The 19512-nt window shown below is 39.6% G+C and overlaps 1 protein-coding gene across 3 annotated transcripts in view; it reads left to right on the top strand.

The window, feature by feature from the left end:
- The window catches only part of ankfn1l (ankyrin repeat and fibronectin type III domain containing 1 like), a 202525-nt gene that overhangs the window by 42215 nt on the left and 140798 nt on the right, over positions 1-19512 (top strand). For all 3 annotated transcript variants that reach the window (XM_031893332.1, XM_031893333.1, XM_018097586.2), the window contains exons 3-4: positions 1409-1578; positions 7437-7645. In XM_031893332.1, coding sequence (XP_031749192.1) covers positions 1409-1578; positions 7437-7645 — 379 coding nt within the window. The remainder of the gene's footprint in view (positions 1-1408; positions 1579-7436; positions 7646-19512) is intronic.

The following is a 19512-nucleotide window of genomic DNA, read 5'->3' as shown; positions in this document are numbered from 1 at the left end:
AGTCGCACGTCCAAATTGTTGCAAGAATAGTCGCAGGCATCAAAAGAATAGTCGTGCGTCAAAAGAATAGTCGCGGGCGACAATTTTTTTTTCCGTGCAACATTTTCGTTGTTTCGTGAATTTTTCACCGTTTCGCGAATCTTTTGACAGATTCACGAATTTATTGGCGAAGCAAAACAGGACAGATTAGCTCATCACTAGCCCTGACTGTAGGCCTATATAATAATATTTTTGTCACACAGATTCTTTGGGGGTTACCCGATTTTGCCCTACCTCCTTATCAGTTTGCTCACAGTAATAGCCCAATTACCTGCTCCCTGTTATATGCACCCAAATTTGATTTAAACCATTGCAAAGGCATAAAAGGCACCCAAATTACTACAGAAGCAGGCAGTGTTGGGCATTTGGTCAGAGGGATGGCCAGGGATATTACAGGGCATGTCAGGGCACAGCAGTTGGTGGCCAAGATACACTTAGAAACAATGGGTCTGTGGATAACTTCATGAACATCATTCAGGCAATGTGAATTATAATTCTTTATGAATATTTAGTGAGTGATGAACAGTACATAATTGATTCATTAATAAATGGCAATTAGTTAATGGTGATTCCAGGTTTCCCTTAGCTCAGGGATCCCCAACCTTTTTTTACCCATGAGCCATATTCAAATATAAAAAAAAGTTGGAGAGCAACACAAGCATGCAAAAAGTTCCTGGGGGTGCCAAATTTGTCCTGTGATTTGCTCTGTGTGGATTGGCAGTCTACAGGAGACTCTGTTTGGCAGTACCACTGGTTTTTATGCAACCAAAACTTGCCTACAAGCCAGCAATTCAAACATAAGCACCTACTTTAGAAGTCTTAAGGCCACTGGGAGGGGATCAGTAACTTAGCACTTTCTGTCCATGGATGCAACTGACTTGCACCATTAATTTTAGAGAGGAAAAGTGTGTAGCTGTACTTGCAAGTAAAATAAAAATGTACTCTATCTGAATCTGCAAGTCTGGCCACAATTGTGTCAACCAAGTCATGCATTTTATCCATTGCTGATGGAGTAATCTATGGATTGTCAGGCCCTAGAATAAACATCACTCTGGGGTTGATTGCAAGATAGGTGGTCACCCAAAAGCAAAAGCCAGGTTGCATTTATGGCCACCACTGGTACATGTATGGAGCCATCACCCTACTAGTAAAAAAAGGGGGTTGCCTAGTTATATCATGAAAGAGCATTCATTAGATAAGTGAGACTTACCCATCTACATCTGTGCACAGCTGCTGTGCTCTCAGTTGGATAAGCCTGGTATGACCAGCTTCATTGCCCCAAATATTCTGCATCTTTATAACAGCAATATATGTGTAGGTGATACAATGACAAATGCTAAGATATTAGCTATTTTTTAATGTGTTTCAGGTCCCTGGATAGGAAGCTGCAGAGACCTGTTCTTGGGAAGTCTTTGACCCTTCCCAGCATTCCCCAGTCCCCAGTGCTTACCAGAGTCCCACAGCATCAGGACAGCGTTCCTCGGCTTCCGGCAGCTGGCTCATCAGACTCTATGGTAATCTGCAAACTGCCCCCTGCTGGTAAGTTGCTAGCCAGCGCTCCTCTGTGGCACACAGAAATGAATGAATTCTATAGACAGACTACTTCATATGTGTTTAGTATCAGCTTTAAACAGTGATTAATACATCTTCCATAACAATATGTTTAATATCTTTCAAAATTGTATATATTCCCCAAAACATTTACATTTACTGTATTTTATGTTTTCTTTGTGGTTTATGAGTGGTTCATTCTAGTTTTTGCTAACTTTTTGGCATTGTTTGCACCACCATGTTACTGGGCCCTGCAAGGAGCACTAATTCATTGCACTGGTTTGGTGGACAACACACTAGTCTAAGGTAATTTGCTCCTAATCACCAAGTGTTTCTCATCTATCCATCCATAATTCGCTTCTAAGGATGCTTCTGATCAGATGCTTCTGATTAAATTACTTCTAAGGGTTCCCCCAAATCTCTAATTAATTCACTTATAGTTCCAACTTTTTCCATAATCTACTTCTAGGAGTGCTCCCAACTCTCTCCATAATTTATTCAGTGGTAAAATTACTTCCAACTTTCTTTTTAATTAACTTCCCATTTCTTTCCTTAATTCACTTCCAAGTGTTCTTTTGTCTCTCTCAGTAATTCAATAAAATGCTCCCAACTCTATCTCCATAATACACTTTTAAGAGTGCTCCTGACTGTCGAAATTACTTCCAAGACTGCTCCTGACCCACTCTCCATAATTCACTTTTGATAATGCTCCCAACTGTCACCATAATTCACTTTTAAGAGTGCTATCAACTCTTTTCTCAATTCACTTCTAAGAGTGCTCGCAACTCTCCTATTTTCACTTGTAAGAGTGCTCCCAACATTCTTTATAATTCACTTTTAAGAGTGCTCCCAACTCTTTCTCCCATAATATTTTAATCTTATTTCCCTTATGCCTTTCTCCTAAAAGAATCTTAACTGCAGTTAACTTGCACTGTACTTACACATCAGAATGATAGGAAGGGTAGGGGGTGGTGGGGGGAATGCCTTATGTTTCCTCCCACTCACCCCTAAAAAATACAGCATTATATTCACCGGGGTAGCCTCAGTCCTGTGCACTTCAAAACACAGTGCGTAGACCTTCAGCAATTTTAGATTCCAGGAAGGCAGTGTGCAAATTATCAACATTATTAATCATTATGACTGACTAGAATATAATGAGTTCTGAACTGATTCCTTAGGTACCCAAGTTTGGTTCATCCAATTGTGGCCAACAATTTAGGAGGCCAGATAGGGCAAAAAGTCAGTTCATGGTGAACAAGTAAATGAGTATGGAGACTGGAATAAATTATGGCATAGATATGTAGAACGTTCATCAGTACCAGTACTGCCTCATACCTCACACCATAAATTCCCTGCCAAGAGGGTTCAGGGGTATTTTTGAAGTTGTTTCTGTATAACAGTCAAAATCTAACAACATACAAAATAGGAAAGAATGAACTCTTTCAAAACTGCAAAAGGTAATATTTAGTCATCTGTTCTACATAGTGGTCAAAACAGGCAAGCCTGATGTTTTTGTGCCAATAGGGGGCACTTACTCATATTCTACAGGCAATTGTTGGTCGCCTTATAAAGGAAAACGTGGAGAGGGTGAAACCATACTATAAATTCTAACCTGCAGAGCTTCTGAATAAAACGCTAAATAACACAAAAACCACAAATAATAAAAAATGAAAACCATTTGCAAACTGTCTCAGAATATCACTCTCTACATCATGCCAAAAATGAAAACCCCTTTGATATATAGTCAAGAAAATACAAATGGCCTTTTGTTTTGTGTCAGTATAGATTCATTTTATGATAAGACTAACTTGTATGTTGGTGTACCACTTATTTTTTTTGTTTGTTTGTCGTTGTTTTATGCCCAAATGTTACCATCTAAAAACATTTTCTAAGTGCCATTTTATATATATCTATACAAATGGCAAAAGGCTCCCTGCCTTTTTAAACATTTTTGTTGAAGCCGCATGTTCTCCCTTCAGAAAGGAGAATTTAAAAAAGAGAAACGGTATAAAAAAAATGTGAAATATGAAAGAAAATGCATGCAATTTTCAGGTTTTTTTCAAACCTATCTTTTTGCCCAGACATAGTATTAGAATGCTGATATGTATGAAGATTATGGGGCTGTCTGTTGCACAACATGAATCTGTAACCATAGAGATAGAGAACGTTCATGTTTAAGAGGCTAAATAAAAGGTTGTGTTCGCCAGGAGCTGTTCAACAAATGTCCACTGGTGGCAGTTTGTTCTGGGGGAGACTGAAAACCAAAGACATTTCTTAATAGAAAAGGGAGATATGCAACAAATAAATAGATGTATGGAGCATAGGATTTGGAACACTCTGAGAAATGAAGTATGTCATATTGATGACTTGACATACATAACCCTTTGTTTGAAAACAGAGCTATGGAATCATGTAAAAATACAGAACTAGGTAAGAAGAGAAATTTAAACCACTGAGGAGTTAAGCTGACCAGACAAGGGCCAATATAAGCTGCTCTCTCAAACCCCTTGAGACAGTGATCCCCAACCAGTGGCTCAGGAGCAACGTGTTGCTCACCAACGCCTTGGATGTTGCTCCCAGTGGCCTCAAACCAGGTAATTATTTTTGAATTTCTGGCTTGGAGGCAAGTTTTGGTTGCATAAAAACCATTTGTATTGCCAGAACCCCCTGTAGGCTTCCAGTCCAAATATGGGCTACCCAATCACAGCCCTTATTTGGTATCCCCAGGTGCGTTTGTGTTTCTCCGCAACTATTTTTATATTTGAATGTGGCTTATGGGTAAAAAAGGTTGGGAACCCCTGCCACCAGACTTAGAAGGCAGCTTATTGGCCATTGTATTGGCCCTTCCTGATGACCTGCATGACTGATATCTGGTGGAATATCAGGCAGATATCTATATGGCAGGCTAAAATGCTGACCATGTTGGGTTGTAATTTTAGTCCTGTCCCAATGGCTTTGGATCAGGGGGAGGGGGCAAATGATTGGTTAGTCTGATTTGGTACGTGTGTGGCCAAATCAGGCAAAGAACCTCTTCTGTGACCTCATCACGCAACTCTGAACACCCAGCTTCAGACATGGAACACTTTTTGAAACTGTTAAAGTGAGGTGGAAGATTAAAATACAAGGGCAAGCCCTCAGACTCACACTAGTGACTTTTCTTGTAAATGTCAGTGGCATTTTGTAACTGTTTGCAATTTTGATAAAACTGGATAAAGCTGATCTTTCAAGGAAACCAGCACTCAGTGAACGAGTTGTTGGGATGCATCTGATTTCCATTTGACTCCCTAAAGACAAACTGGGATTGTTGCTTTGTTTTAATTGTGGCACAGGGGATTTGCGTTTACAACTTCATCTTTCAGGGGTAAACAGCAGGAACTTTGGCATTCAGAACGCCGAGAAGGGAGACGGGAAGTGATAAGGTTCATTTGTAATCATCCGCAAAGGATGAAGGGCAGTTCGGAACACTCTGAAATTGTACCACACGTAATGATCTAGGAGGGGAGAAACAAAACTGTATCAGAAAAAAGAGATTTGGAACACTCAGTGGAGGTAATTTGTAACCTGAGCGGTGAGATCTGTAACCATCTAAGAAGACACATTTCAAAGAAAGAGTATTTTGTGAATAGAGATTAGGAAGAATCAGAGTGGAAATTTGGAACAGGAAGATAAGGGAGGCTGGAACACTAACAAAGAAGAGAGCCGGGGAACAATGCACGGAGAGGAGTCTGAGTGAATAGAGAACCGTGAAAGTGGCGATCCGAACACACAGCGAAAGGAGATTAAAGCTCTGGGGGTAGGGACATACGAAACAGTGAAATAATGGCAAAATGTAAAATAGCTTGAGAGAAATGACAACGGGAGTTGAATAACATTACACAAACACCAACTTGTTGCTAGGTATACTGATCTTGGCAACCAGGAAGCAAAATAACAGTAAAATGATTTATATTCTTCCATCCATCCTTTATTGTGGGGGTAGAAACAATTGGTGTGTCAATTCAAATAAAAACTGGGTTACTGATCTTTTAAATGCCAAAGTGGAGAGGTGCCTAACAAGAAAGTTAATTAAGAAGATACAAGAAATAAAAACAAAGGTGACCTGCAGGCTGTGTTCAAATGTCAGTGCCTGCATGGTATTAAAAATAGCTGTAAGATGAACTGTTGAGAGCACAGTGGGAGGTAGGCACACAAAGGGGCCTGTACATAATGCATTAATACATGCCTTTGACTAGGTGGTAAATATGGTCCCTTCACCTTTTGTTCTAGTGCTATTCAAACCAAAGGTTAGCCTGGATGTCATCCTGATCTACCCTTGAAACCACCCCCATGCATGCTCTAAAGCTAAACTCTCTTTGGGTCTTTGGCTTTGGTGCAAAATCATTAAAAGCCACTAGTCCACTGGCCATATATGGTGGCATGACTTGAACTTACTGGGCCCTGATCCATGTAGATATCCAAAGTGTCTATAAAGGAGTCTCACTTTCCTCCTGGGCACCTAGAGAATCTGCTAGATCTGTGGTCTTTCAGCCTCGTGCTTTTAAATGATCATGGAACTCCTCAGAGACTTCTAATATCCCTATATTTTATAATAGAGGATATTTTCTTTACTATTTGGATATACTTTTATGCATACTAGTTTGCAACAATATAGAATTCTCCTTGCCGGTTTTAGGGTAGGAAAGAGAAGATAAAAACTTGGGCACTCATTATTGATGGGGTCTCTTGGAGGAAAAAAAGTAAAAAAGTGTATATTGCACTGAATATCAATAGTTAGATATTTTAAGTATATGCATCATGGTTGTCCATCCTATTGGACTGCTGATCTTACAAATCCCCCTACAGTTGAAGGACCACAACTTGTACAGAGTCATGTAATCCCCATACAAGATAGGTGCCCATGGATAACATCTGTATTGCCAGAGGACCACTCTTCTATAACTCTGCCCGTGGGGGGAGGGTGCTGAAGCAGTACCATATTATCATGGGGGATTATTATCCTGTAGAACCCCAACCTAATGGAGGCCTGCCGATCCAACTCATATTCAGGTACAATCGATATCAGTCACTTCAGCAAATTTCATCTGTCAGTTACCCTTTTAGGTAATAGTGTTCACCAACTCATCAACCAGTGGCATAAATGCTCGGTATATTATAGTGTGTGCCAGTGTTCAGTGCATGTATTAGAATAAAAGTTTTATTTTGTAACAAAAACCATTGCATAAGATTCAAGCAGGTCATGTGCAATTATTAATTCATGATGAATTACAGGCCCATTTAATTTCCCTTTCTCAGGTTGATTCAGCTCAAATGATTACAACAAAAACAGGCTCCATAATGTGCCAAAAGTGTTTTCTTGCAGTCTGGACTTATGCTTGAATTGATCTCACTTGCATTGAAATTTGGTGTGGCCCAGTGCAATTTTAATCTATGTATTTGTAGGGTCTGATTTATTAAAAATCATTATGAATTAAGCAGTTCCAATCTGTCTTGGGATTTGACAAATTTGATTGCATTGTGGGTAAAAAAATGGCAAAAGGCTTCTCAATCTGCACTTTGCACACTGTACTTGAGCCCTGTTCAGCATCACAGATCAGCCATTGTTTTAGCTGGTCTGAGTAATGTACTGTATCCTGAAGGCTCAGGCAATGAAGAATATCATTTTAAATACTTGACTAGAGGGTCCAAAAAGGTTCTTATATTTCATTTTTTAGGACAACTCATTTAATTCCATCTTGATCTGCTTGATAAACTATAAGGCTTTCCAATTACAGGAACAGCAGGATGTGCACTGATCAGTGGAGCACTGTCTAATAGTAACCATGTCTCCTCCATTTTTCTTCCTACAGTGGACTCATGGCGCTCAGGAGACTCTCTTATGAATGCTGGTCCTTTGGCGCCAAGGCTTATGTCCTCCCCAGAGGAGCCTCGACTCCAGCAACCCTTCCACATGCGGAAGAGCTTTTCCGTGGACAACCACCTTAGTTCCTGTCATTATCCACTGCATCCACCTGATCCTCAAGGGCTACGAGTGAAGAATAAGCTCAGGAGACAGTTTGTAAGTAGTTATATTCAGTCACTGTCTCTGAACATCTCAACAGAGAAAAGAGAGAATTCCATCACACTCTGCCTTCTCTGCTTGGATATTTGTATATGTATTTTTAGATATTTACATCAAGCACAATGTTAGTGGTCCTTCTCTGAACAACAGCTGTTATTAAAGGGATTCTGTCACAGGAAAACAAGTTTTTCACAAAATGCATCCATTAATAGCACTTTTCCAGCAGAATTCTGCACTGAAATGGGGCTAGATATATTCTTAGTTTCCCAGGTGCCCTCAGCCATGTGACTTGTGCTCTGATTCACTTCAGTCACTCTTTACTGCTGTGCTGCAACTTGAAACAATGTCACCCCCCTCCCTTTCCCACCCAAGCAGCCCAGCAGCAGAACAATAGGCAGGTAACAAAGTAACAGCTCCCTCACACCTACATTGCTAAAAATTTCCCCACCTAGTAGTAGATATGAGAATAGCACTCAATAATAAATAACCCAAGTCTATCCATGATTCCTCCAGTTAAGGAGGAGAAACAATAGCTTATCTGAAAGCAATTGCATTGTGTAGTGCTGGCTCCTTCTGAAAGCTCAGACTCAGGCACAATGCACTGAGATGGTGCCTACACACCAATATTACAGCTAAAAAAATGCATTTGTTGGTTCAAAAAAATAACATTTTAAATCATAGAATGAATTATTTGCAATGTACACAGTGCCATTTAGTAATGAAAACTACACCATAAAAATCATGACAGAATCCCTTTAATGTCTTTTTGTAGATAGTACCTCCACGAATGAGCGAAATATTCAAGGTGAGATCTCTGCAGAGAACCATAGAGTAGTAGCATAACCTTCCCTGTACCCGCATGTCCTACTTACGTCCTACCTGAATGTCCTAGTATTTTTCTTGCTTTCCTTCTGCTTTACTACAGGACACGGCTTGCTAACTTTCTTGTAATTGGCACAGTAGATTCTCTTGTTTTTCCCATGGGATCCCTTGGCCTCTGGGCTTAATAATTTTATTTCCTACCCAACAATAAGCTGTGCCACAATTCTATAGTCTACTTGCATAGCAATAATATGTATAATAATATAATAATAAGTTTTGTATAATATAATAATATATCGGGAACCGTGAAAATCTATTTTTTGGGTTTTCCTGAACTATATGTTTAATTTTTAGGGCCAAAACATATAGTTACAAATTAGATTGTCCTTATCATAGAAGAGATGGCTGGGCACTTTAATTTCAACTTAAGGGATCACCCTTGGGTGAGGCCTTGGCTCTAGGTGGAGCCCATGTCCAACAGCCTGTAAACTTGTATTACATCTAGCAGAACTGAAAGTACCATCAGCTAATGACCCACATAGTTGTATGGGAAGGGGAGGTCAATGACTGGGTATAACAGTGGCTTAGTGATAAGCTATGGAAGCTTTCATCTCTGGTGTTCCGGTTTTATTTGCAACCTGGACCATAGCATTAGAGTGTTTGTATGTTCTTCATGCCTGTGGGGGTTTCATCTCTGTACTCTTGTATGAATTGTCTATAGAATGGTGTATATCTATATTTATATATATATATATATTTTTGTCTGCCTTTATTGCCGCCTTGTGGGCAGACCCACGCAGCATGGCAGCTTTGTTGGCACTTTGCATGGGCATTATTGAAGCGCTGGTTTTCCTTCGATACGTTGCACCAGTGTGTGTTTACCCTAATGATCTTATAACATCAGCTTTTGTCTTCTTGGCATAAATGAGTTCCAGTATATGTCAACCTTCGTTAGCACCATGGCAACAAAATGCAAGGAATGGTCTCACATTCCTTCCTGTTATAATTATGATGGAGTCGTTGGCTTTAGGAGCTGTTTGCGTGCACGGAACATTCCTTCTCTGTATATGTCATGTGTACATATGAGTATGAGCCGCCATATTGCTTGCCTCTGCTGAGTTAATAGCAGCACCCCTAGTGGTTATGGTGTTTCCTTTATTCCTTTATATGTCTCTTTACATGTAGTATTGCAGCAAAGCATTACAGCATACTGCCTATAAAATAAGATTTTGCTTTTGTATTTAGGGCTATTTATATCTGTATAAATGGATACAAACCCTACTGGTAAATTGTAAGGTCCTTTGTTCTGTTGCTAATACAGGGGTGCTGGTACCATGAGGTGAATTGTGAAACTCGCCTCAGGCGGCAGCACCCCCAGAGTTACCAGGGGCGGTAAATAGCCACCCCTGGTAACTTTTAGAGCTGAATTTCGGCTCTGCTAGTGCACAGAGCACCATTGGCAATGCAGCCCCCCATGACCTCCTCCGGCACTGTAAAGGTAAGTACAGGCGGGGGCTGAGGGGGTGGCATTGGGGGAGCCCATGTGCTAACCCCAAAACATCTCAAAACACAGGATTTTTCTCAGTATAACAATACGTTATATGGCAGATTTAACAACCTTCATATGTTTTCGTTTCCCTTAATCAAACTTTTTAGCACTAAAATTTGTGCATTTAGATTATTACTCTAAAACACAAATTTTAGTGTAAAAACAATAAAAAAAAACTATAACTGAATACAGCGCTATCTTAAATCTAGCGAGGTTATGTAGAAATCAATGGGAGCTGCCAATTGTAAAATATTTATTTACTTTCACTGGTAATTCTTGCGATAACAAGGTATTCTAATTTGTGTCCTTATTTGTATTCGGTCTCTAGTCAAGGTTTAAAAAAACCTCTAAAAACCCCACAAATCCAAATTTTGCTAAAAATGCCCCAAAGTCTCAACATGGTCTGTTAAAATTTTTCTTTTATGACCAAAGCACAAATGCAGTAGAAATAGAAATGTATATTTATTACTTTGTACAATAGTGAATACGGGTATGGGATCCATTATACGGAAACCCATTATCCAGAGAGCTCCAAAATACAGGAAGGCCATCTCCCTTAGACTCTGTTATAATTAAATAATTCAAAATTTTACAAATGATTTTCTTTTTCTTTGTTCTTGATCCCAACTAAAATATAATTAATCCTTATTAAAGACGAAACAACCCTATTTACTTAATGATTAAATAGTTTTTTAATTAATTTTTTTTTTTTTAAATTAAGGTACGGAGATCCAAATTAGGGAAAGATCTCTTATACGGGGGAACCCAAGGTCCCACACATTCTGGATAACAACCCTATTGGGTTTACGTAATGATTAAATTTTTTTTTAGCAAAATTAAGGTGCGGAGATCCAAATTAGGGAAAGATCTCTTATACGGGGGAACCCAAGGTCCCACACATTCTGGATAATAGGTCCCATACCTGTAATATTCTTTTTTGTGCCCAATGCAGGGGTTCACATAGGCACTAACAATTGTAGTTAATGTCGAGAGGGTTTCACGGAAGAGAGGTTCCTGTCTATTCACAGCAAAATAGACCCTTTAAAGTTTAATGCAATTTACTCCCGTTGAGTATTCTGCCAGTAACAAGATATTGGCATTGATACCCTCTTATTCCTGTGTTCTGGTACCTCATTACCAGCTTTCAGGCTGTAAAGACAGGCTCACGTTACCATTCTATGAAACCTAAAGCCACTAGTCTTTACAATAGAGCTTAGATGACTGCAAACACATCAGTTGGTAGAGACGTCAAGGCACCAGCGGGTTGACCTCCAGCTGAAACCACCAGGAATTTTGCCTTTCTTTTTGGTACCAAAGCATGGGTCGGTCACCATCATATTCTTACTCCAGAAACTTTGGATTTGTTTCAAGGCAGATTGAGAAACTGGTAGAGAAATCATGAATCCAGAAGGTATTTATTGATGTTCTTCACCCAACAAACCTTAAAGATACCTTGTCCTCTCTGTTCTCCATGATCATTGCCAGAAGATCCCAGGGGATGGTTCTTGTTCTCAAAATCCAGCTTTGTTGCCCAAAGTGAGACTGAAGAATCAGCTCTGCTGCTGGTCTATTGACACAACTTTTGGCTTTTGCCTAGAACTTTTTAAATCTAGCCCCGTTTTTGAGGTTTTATTTGGGAGGACCTTGGATGAGAACCTTGATGTCTTCAGGATTTAACTTTTGGGGTTGAGGAGTGCTATGTTCAGAAACCTCTGTTTTGGGGTAAGAAATTTCAAAACTACTTTAGATTTTTTCTGATAAAAAGTTCAATAAAAGTTTGGTCTTATCTAGCTGCTTTATTGGCAGAGGAGGTGTACAGAAAGTGAATGTATACGTATAATACTGTATCTTAATATTATTTATATACAGGTATAGGACCTGTTATCCAGATTGCTCCGGATCTAGGATTTTCCAGATAAGGAAACTTTCCTTAATTTGGTTTTTCACTAGACAATCATTTACCAATTAATCAAACCCAATAAGATTGTTTTACCTCCAATAAGGATTAATTATAACTTAGTTGGAATCAAGTACAAGGTTTTATTGTTACAGAGAAAAAGGGAATCATTTTTAAAAATCTGAATAATTTGATTAAAATGGAGTGAAACTAAACACACAGGCCTGTTGCAATTCAGGATGAGGCAAAGGCATTGTGCCCTTTTTTTTTTGCACATTGCACACTACCCAGGAGATCATCAGGGTCAGACCAGGGTGTGTGGGCCCACCTGAATTTGGCATTGGAGCCAGAGAGATATTGGATGGATGAAATATACTGCAGTAGGATGCTGTCCATTTCAAGATCTGTTTAATTTGTTATATATGTTATATGTGATACATGCCACAGGGCACTTGTTATATTTTATACATAGGCACTTAGTTTGCATTTCATTGTGTGCACTAAATATATTCACAGAATACTATGGGTTAAATGGAGGTGAATATGGACTGATCCTCCTCTTCCTGTGGGTATTTAAACACTTGTTTGTATTTGTACTAATAGGCTTTATAAAGGGCTGGATTGAAGCCCGAAACTTTGCCTTTGGCACTTGAGTAAAGATTCACATTTCAACCAAACTTTACTCAGTTTTTGCTGGACTATAAACCCCAGAAAAAATGTAATATATAATGAAGTTAGATGCCTGCTGGGAGCTGTAGTCCAGTAACATCAGGGCGCCCCGTGTTTTCTCCCAGTGTCCCGCCGGCCTTGTCTGACCCTGACTTAATAGAAGCATTGACAGGAAAGCCAGGGATACACATTTACATGGGGAGTTACTTGTCTATAAGTTCAGGGTGATGTAAATAATATTTGCTACCAATCAGATGATCGTTTTCCAACAGGTGACCAGTAAATTCTACCTGCTGACTGGTTGCTATGGTTTACTACACCAGTAGCAGAGTTTTTATGTTATATTACATGACCCCATTGTGCCGTACCATCACGGTATAAGAGTCCTGTGTTCCAGTTCTGTTTGCAAATGTGCCCTTGTGTCTCTGTGTATTGCAGTAAAGAGTTGGTATCTGCGAACAGACGTGTCTTAAATGGATTATAAATCTAAATCTTTGTATTGGTATGCAGAGGGCTTCTGCCACTGTATAAAATAAATCCCACTGACTCATACTCAACAGGCAATGCCTCAAGCTTTATAAAGGGCTCAGAAAATGTCATTTTATTAACAGAATAATTTGGTTACGCAATACATCTCTCACCGGCTATATAAACTGATGTTAACACCCTTGTGCTGTGTCTATCTATCTATCTATCTATCTATCTATCTATCTATCTATCTATCTATCATCTATCTATCTATCATCTATCTATCTATCTATCTATCATCTATCTATCTATCTATCTATCTATCTATCTATCTATTATCTATCTATCTATCTATCTATCTATCTATCTATCTATCTATCATCTAGCTACAGCTTGCCTGTTATTTCATTTTGCTCCTTGGTTCTTAAAGGGGAACTAAACCCTAAAACTGAATATGGCTAGAAATGTTGTATTTTTTATACTTAAGTGAAGGTTTAGCATCTCTGTAACAGGAATGATCCAGGCCTTCAAAGTTGTCACTGGCGCTCACCGTCTTGGCTTTTGTTAGGAGTGTCAGTGACACTGCACATGCTCAGGGTGCTCTGGCAGCTGTTGAGAGGCTGAGATTAGGGGTCGAAGCAAATTTTCAAGCAGAAAACAAGACTGGCCTGTCATATAAGCTAATGCTACAGGTGTAATTGCTAAATTCCTAGGGGCGGGTGTTGTTTCTGTGGTAGGTGAAGCCAGCAGCATTTGACAGACCCCCCACCCTCCCATAACAGTGGCAGGGCCTATAATTGATCATGAATATGAGGCACGGAACATTATTGTTTTGTTCCTCACGACCCTCAGGGATCTGCATGTTTGTGAGTGCCTGTAAGTCAGTCAGTCAGCTGAGGGGATCATATATACTAGATATACCTGCATGACAGACAGCTTGTATGTATTCCAGCAAGGGGACTACATTAAAGGAGCTGGTGGGACCATTGTGTCTGCCTCCATGTAAACTCTTCACTGTGAAACTCCCCTCAGTTCTGATAAAAACCAACAGCTGTTTCCCATGGCAACGCGCTGCAATATTATCAGCATTGTTTCACAAATGGCAGCACCTGAATGCACTGCACCCTGGGGCTCTGGCCACTTCCCCCCCCCTCTCTCTCTATCTCTCTATCTCTGTCTCTCTCTATGCCTGCCACTGTCTCACTCCTGTCATTCTACCCGGCTGCTCCGCTCAATGGCTAGACGCAGAGAGAGACAGGCAGACAGATAATTAGACAGGCAGATGGATGATAGATAAATAGATAGATAGATTGATTGATTGATAGACAGGCAGATAGATGATAGATAGATAGACTGTCAGGCAGATATATGATGATAGATAGATGATAGATAGATAGATAGATAGATAGATAGATAGATAGATAGATAGAGACAGGCAGATGGATAGACGGACAGATAGATAGATGATAGATAGATAGATAGATAGATAGATAGATAGATAGATAGATAGATAGACAAACAAACCGATAGATGATAGATAGATAGATAGATAGATAGACAGGCAGATGAGATAGACAGGCAGATGGATGGATGAATAGAATGATAGATATAGAGATAGATAATATTTATAGATGACAGATAGATAATAGACAGATAGATATTAGATAGATAGATATTAGATAGATAGATAGATAGATAGATAGATAGATAGATAGATAGATAGATAGACAGGCAGATGGATGGATGGATGAATAGAATGATAGATAGGCAGGCAAACAGATTATAGATAGATAGAAATGACAGATATATAAGAAAGAAAGAAAGAAAGAAAGAAAGAAAGAAAGAAAGAAATAGGGTGTGATACATACAAACTAAGAGAAAGGAGTTATAGACGTGTACAGTACAGATATCTTTATACAGATATTGATTATAGATAGTTAAAGATTTTCCTCTTTGTCTATTCTCTATATTCTCCATGTTTTCTATATCCAATCATATACAGGAAGGTATATATCCATATTTATACACTATTACGCACTATTCAAAGAATATATGGCTGGCACGACCACGTGCTTAGTGGATAAATGAATATAGCTTTCATACCATCAGACTGGCGGAAGCCCATACGAGAGATATATAATCGTGCTGTGACCTGGATCAATATCATTTACACTGGTATAGCAGTTTTGGCCACTGTAGCACTGTACTAATGTGACTTATTTACCAATGCTGGGGCAAAATTGCTACTGCACAGTTTTCCATGGCAACCAAAGTTTGACATTCCCTGTTCTCCCTGCATATGGCTGATCACTAATCAGTTGCTATGGGTTACTGCCTAGGTGAAACCTTTCCCATTATTGATAAATATTACTACTTGGCTTTGTATGCCATATGCCGGCCTTACGAAAAGCTTGTCACCCCATGTTCCTTGTTATTCATAGGCCCCAGTAGGGGCAGCTCACAAGCTACCTGTGATTTCCCCCCTAAAGATTCAAACATACCCCTTGTTAAAGAAACTTCAACCAGTTAAAGTGTACAGATATATTGTGTCAGGAGTGGCAGTGTTTGGTTTTTACCTGTTCTACATGTGTCTACATGTGTCTACATGTGCCCGTGGTTACCATACATACAAAGCATACATAAATGGTATGTTACTGACTTATTCATATATTTTAGTACATAGTTATAGAGATAGGTTACTCCCATAATGGGGAACTACTGTGGATATGTTCCCACCCACTAAATGTTAGAATATCTATAAAATATAAGTAGTAGTTGCCTATTCTGGCATTATTCTATCACAAATCTTGACAGAACACTTAAAGGAAAACTATACCCATAGAATCCCAGAATTAATACTTAGCTAACAGATAGTTTATATCATATTAAGAGGCCAATAAAGAATCTTACCAAACTGGAATATATATATATCAGTAAATACTGCCTTTTACATCTTTTCCCTAATTTAGGATTACCCAATGGCACATACTGCTAAAAAGTACATTTTTCTGAAGATGGTTTATTTAATTGAAGTAGGGTTTTACATATGAGCTGTGTATCAAATATATTTTTATAGAGACCTTTTCCTAAAAAACATAGAAAAATATATATCACTTAATGGTTAAATTACTTCTTGTCAATCTGTTGGACGGCTGCTTTCTAAAGCCTTTATTTTTAGTTAACAGATCTCTATTCACTGCGACTATACCTTAACTAAAAACTCTGGGAGATGAGGTTTTGCCCCATGAGTGTGTGTGGTCCTTTCCCTGTCTCCGAAAGTTTGTTTTGGTCATACACCACTAGATGGCAGTCTCTCCTAATTCATAGCGCAACAAATAATTGGTCCTTTCCATTAGTTTTATTTTCCATAAAGCCCCAGTCTGTAATCTGTGCAGCTGATTATTACTGTCAGATATCCAACAGGTGACTGCAAAAGGGCTAAGCGTATTATAATGAAACAGATATTAAAAACAGAAAAAATCCTGAATTACTCAAGGTAGGAGAGCAGAAGCGCAATCATTTTTTCGAGAAGTGAACCCAGTAGTAACCGGACCTTGCACCAGAACAGAGCACAGAGATCACATAGGGAAAGCCAAAGCAGGATTCATAACACAACACGGCAAACATCAAATAGGCAACATCACACAGCAGATCACATAGTTGAACCTTTATAAGCTCCATAACAGAACATATAGTATAGAGAAAGGGGAAACCTAATAGGCTCCATCACAGAGCATACAGTATAGGGAAAGAGGTACCCTAATAGGCTCCATCACAGAGCATACAGTATAGGGAAAGAGGTACCCTAATAGGCTCCATCACAGAGCATACAGAATAGAGAAATAGGAACCCTAATAGGCTCCATCACAGAGCATACAGTGTAGGGAAATAGGAACCCTAATAGGCTCCATCACAGAGCATACAGTATAGGGAAATAGGAACGCTAATAGGCTCCATCACAGAGCATACAGTATAGGGAAATAGGAACCCTAATAGGCTCCATCACAGAGCATACAGTATAGGGAAATAGGAACCCTAATAGGCTCCATCACAGAGCATACAGTATAGGGAAATAGGAACCCTAATAGGCTCCATCATAGAGCATACAGTATAGGGAAATAGGAACCCTAATAGGCTCCATCACAGAGCATACAGAATAGAGAAATAGGAACCCTAATAGGCTCCATCACAGAGCATACAGTATAGGGAAATAGGAACCCTAATAGGCTCCATCACAGAGCATACAGTATAGGAAAATAGGAATGCTAATAGGCTCCATCACAGAGCATACAGTATAGGGAAATAGGACCCGTAATAGGCTCCATCACAGAGCATACAGTATAGGGAAATAGGAACGCTAATAGGCTCCATCACAGAGCATACAGTATAGGGAAATAGGAATGCTAATAGGCTCCATCACAGAGCATACAGTATAGGGTAATAGGAACCCTAATAGGCTCCATCACAGAGCATACAGTATAGGGAAATAAGAACGCTAATAGGCTCCATCACAGAACATACAGTATAGGGAAATAGGAATGCTAATAGGCTCCATCACAGAACATACAGTATAGGGAAATAGGAATGCTAATAGGCTCCATCACAGAGCATACAGTATAGGGAAATAGGAACGCTAATAGGCTCCATCACAGAGCATACAGTATAGGGAAATAAGAACGCTAATAGGCTCCATCACAGAACATACAGAATAGGGAAATAGGAATGCTAATAGGCTCCATCACAGAGCATACAGTATAGGGAAATAAGAACGCTAATAGGCTCCATCACAGAACATACAGAATAGGGAAATAGGAACGCTAATAGGCTCCATCACAGAGCATACAGTATAGGGAAATAGGAACGCTAATAGGCTCCATCACAGAGCATACAGTATAGGGAAATAAGAATGCTAATAGGCTCCATCACAGAGCATACAGTATAGGGAAATAGGAACGCTAATAGGCTCCATCACAGAGCATACAGTATAGGGAAATAAGAATGCTAATAGGCTCCATCACAGAGCATACAGTATAGGGAAATAAGAATGCTAATAGGCTCCATCACAGAGCATACAGTATAGGGAAATAGGAATGCTAATAGGCTCCATCACAGAGCATACAGTATAGGGAAATAGGAATGCTAATAGGCTCCATCACAGAACATACAGTATAGGGAAATAAGAACGCTAATAGGCTCCATCACAGAGCATACAGTATAGGGAAATAGGAATGCTAATAGGCTCCATCACAGAGCATACAGTATAGGGAAATAGGAATGCTAATAGGCTCCATCACAGAACATACAGTATAGAGAAATAAGAACGCTAATAGGCTCCATCACAGAGCATACAGTATAGGGAAAGGGGAATCCTAATAGGCTCCATCACAGAGCATACAGTATAGGGAAAGGGGAAACCTAATAGGCTCCATCACAGAGCATACAGTATAGGGAAATAGGACCCGTAATAGGCTCCATCACAGAGCATACAGTATAGGGAAATAGGAACGCTAATAGGCTCCATCACAGAGCATACAGTATAGGGAAAGGGGAAACCTAATAGGCTCCATCACAGAGCATACAGTATAGGGAAAGGGGAAACCTAATAGGCTCCATCACAGAGCATACAGTATAGGGAAATAGGAACGCTAATAGGCTCCATCACAGAGCATACAGTATAGGGAAATAGGAACGCTAATAGGCTCCATCACAGAGCATACAGTATAGGGAAATAGGAACGCTAATAGGCTCCATCACAGAGCATACAGTATAGGGAAATAGGAACGCTAATAGGCTCCATCACAGAGCATACAGTATAGGGAAATAGGAACGCTAATAGGCTCCATCACAGAGCATACAGTATAGGGAAATAGGAACGCTAATAGGCTCCATCACAGAGCATACAGTATAGGGAAATAGGAACGCTAATAGGCTCCATCACAGAGCATACAGTATAGGGAAATAGGAACGCTAATAGGCTCCATCACAGAGCATACAGTAAAGGGAAATAGGAACGCTAATAGGCTCCATCACAGAGCATACAGTATAGGGAAATAGGAACGCTAATAGGCTCCATCACAGAGCATACAGTATAGGGAAAGGGGAACCCTAATAGGCTCCATCACAGAGCATACAGTATAGGGAAATAGGAACCCTAATAGGCTCCATCACAGAGCATACAGTATAGGAAAATAGGAATGCTAATAGGCTCCATCACAGAGCATACAGTATAGGGAAATAGGACCCGTAATAGGCTCCATCACAGAGCATACAGTATAGGGAAATAGGAACGCTAATAGGCTCCATCACAGAGCATACAGTATAGGGAAATAGGAATGCTAATAGGCTCCATCACAGAGCATACAGTATAGGGTAATAGGAACCCTAATAGGCTCCATCACAGAGCATACAGTATAGGGAAATAAGAACGCTAATAGGCTCCATCACAGAATATACAGTATA

Source organism: Xenopus tropicalis, chromosome 9, assembly GCF_000004195.4.
Source record: "Xenopus tropicalis strain Nigerian chromosome 9, UCB_Xtro_10.0, whole genome shotgun sequence".
Taxonomy (NCBI): Eukaryota; Metazoa; Chordata; class Amphibia; order Anura; family Pipidae; genus Xenopus; species Xenopus tropicalis.
This window is presented reverse-complemented; position numbering and strand designations above follow the sequence as displayed.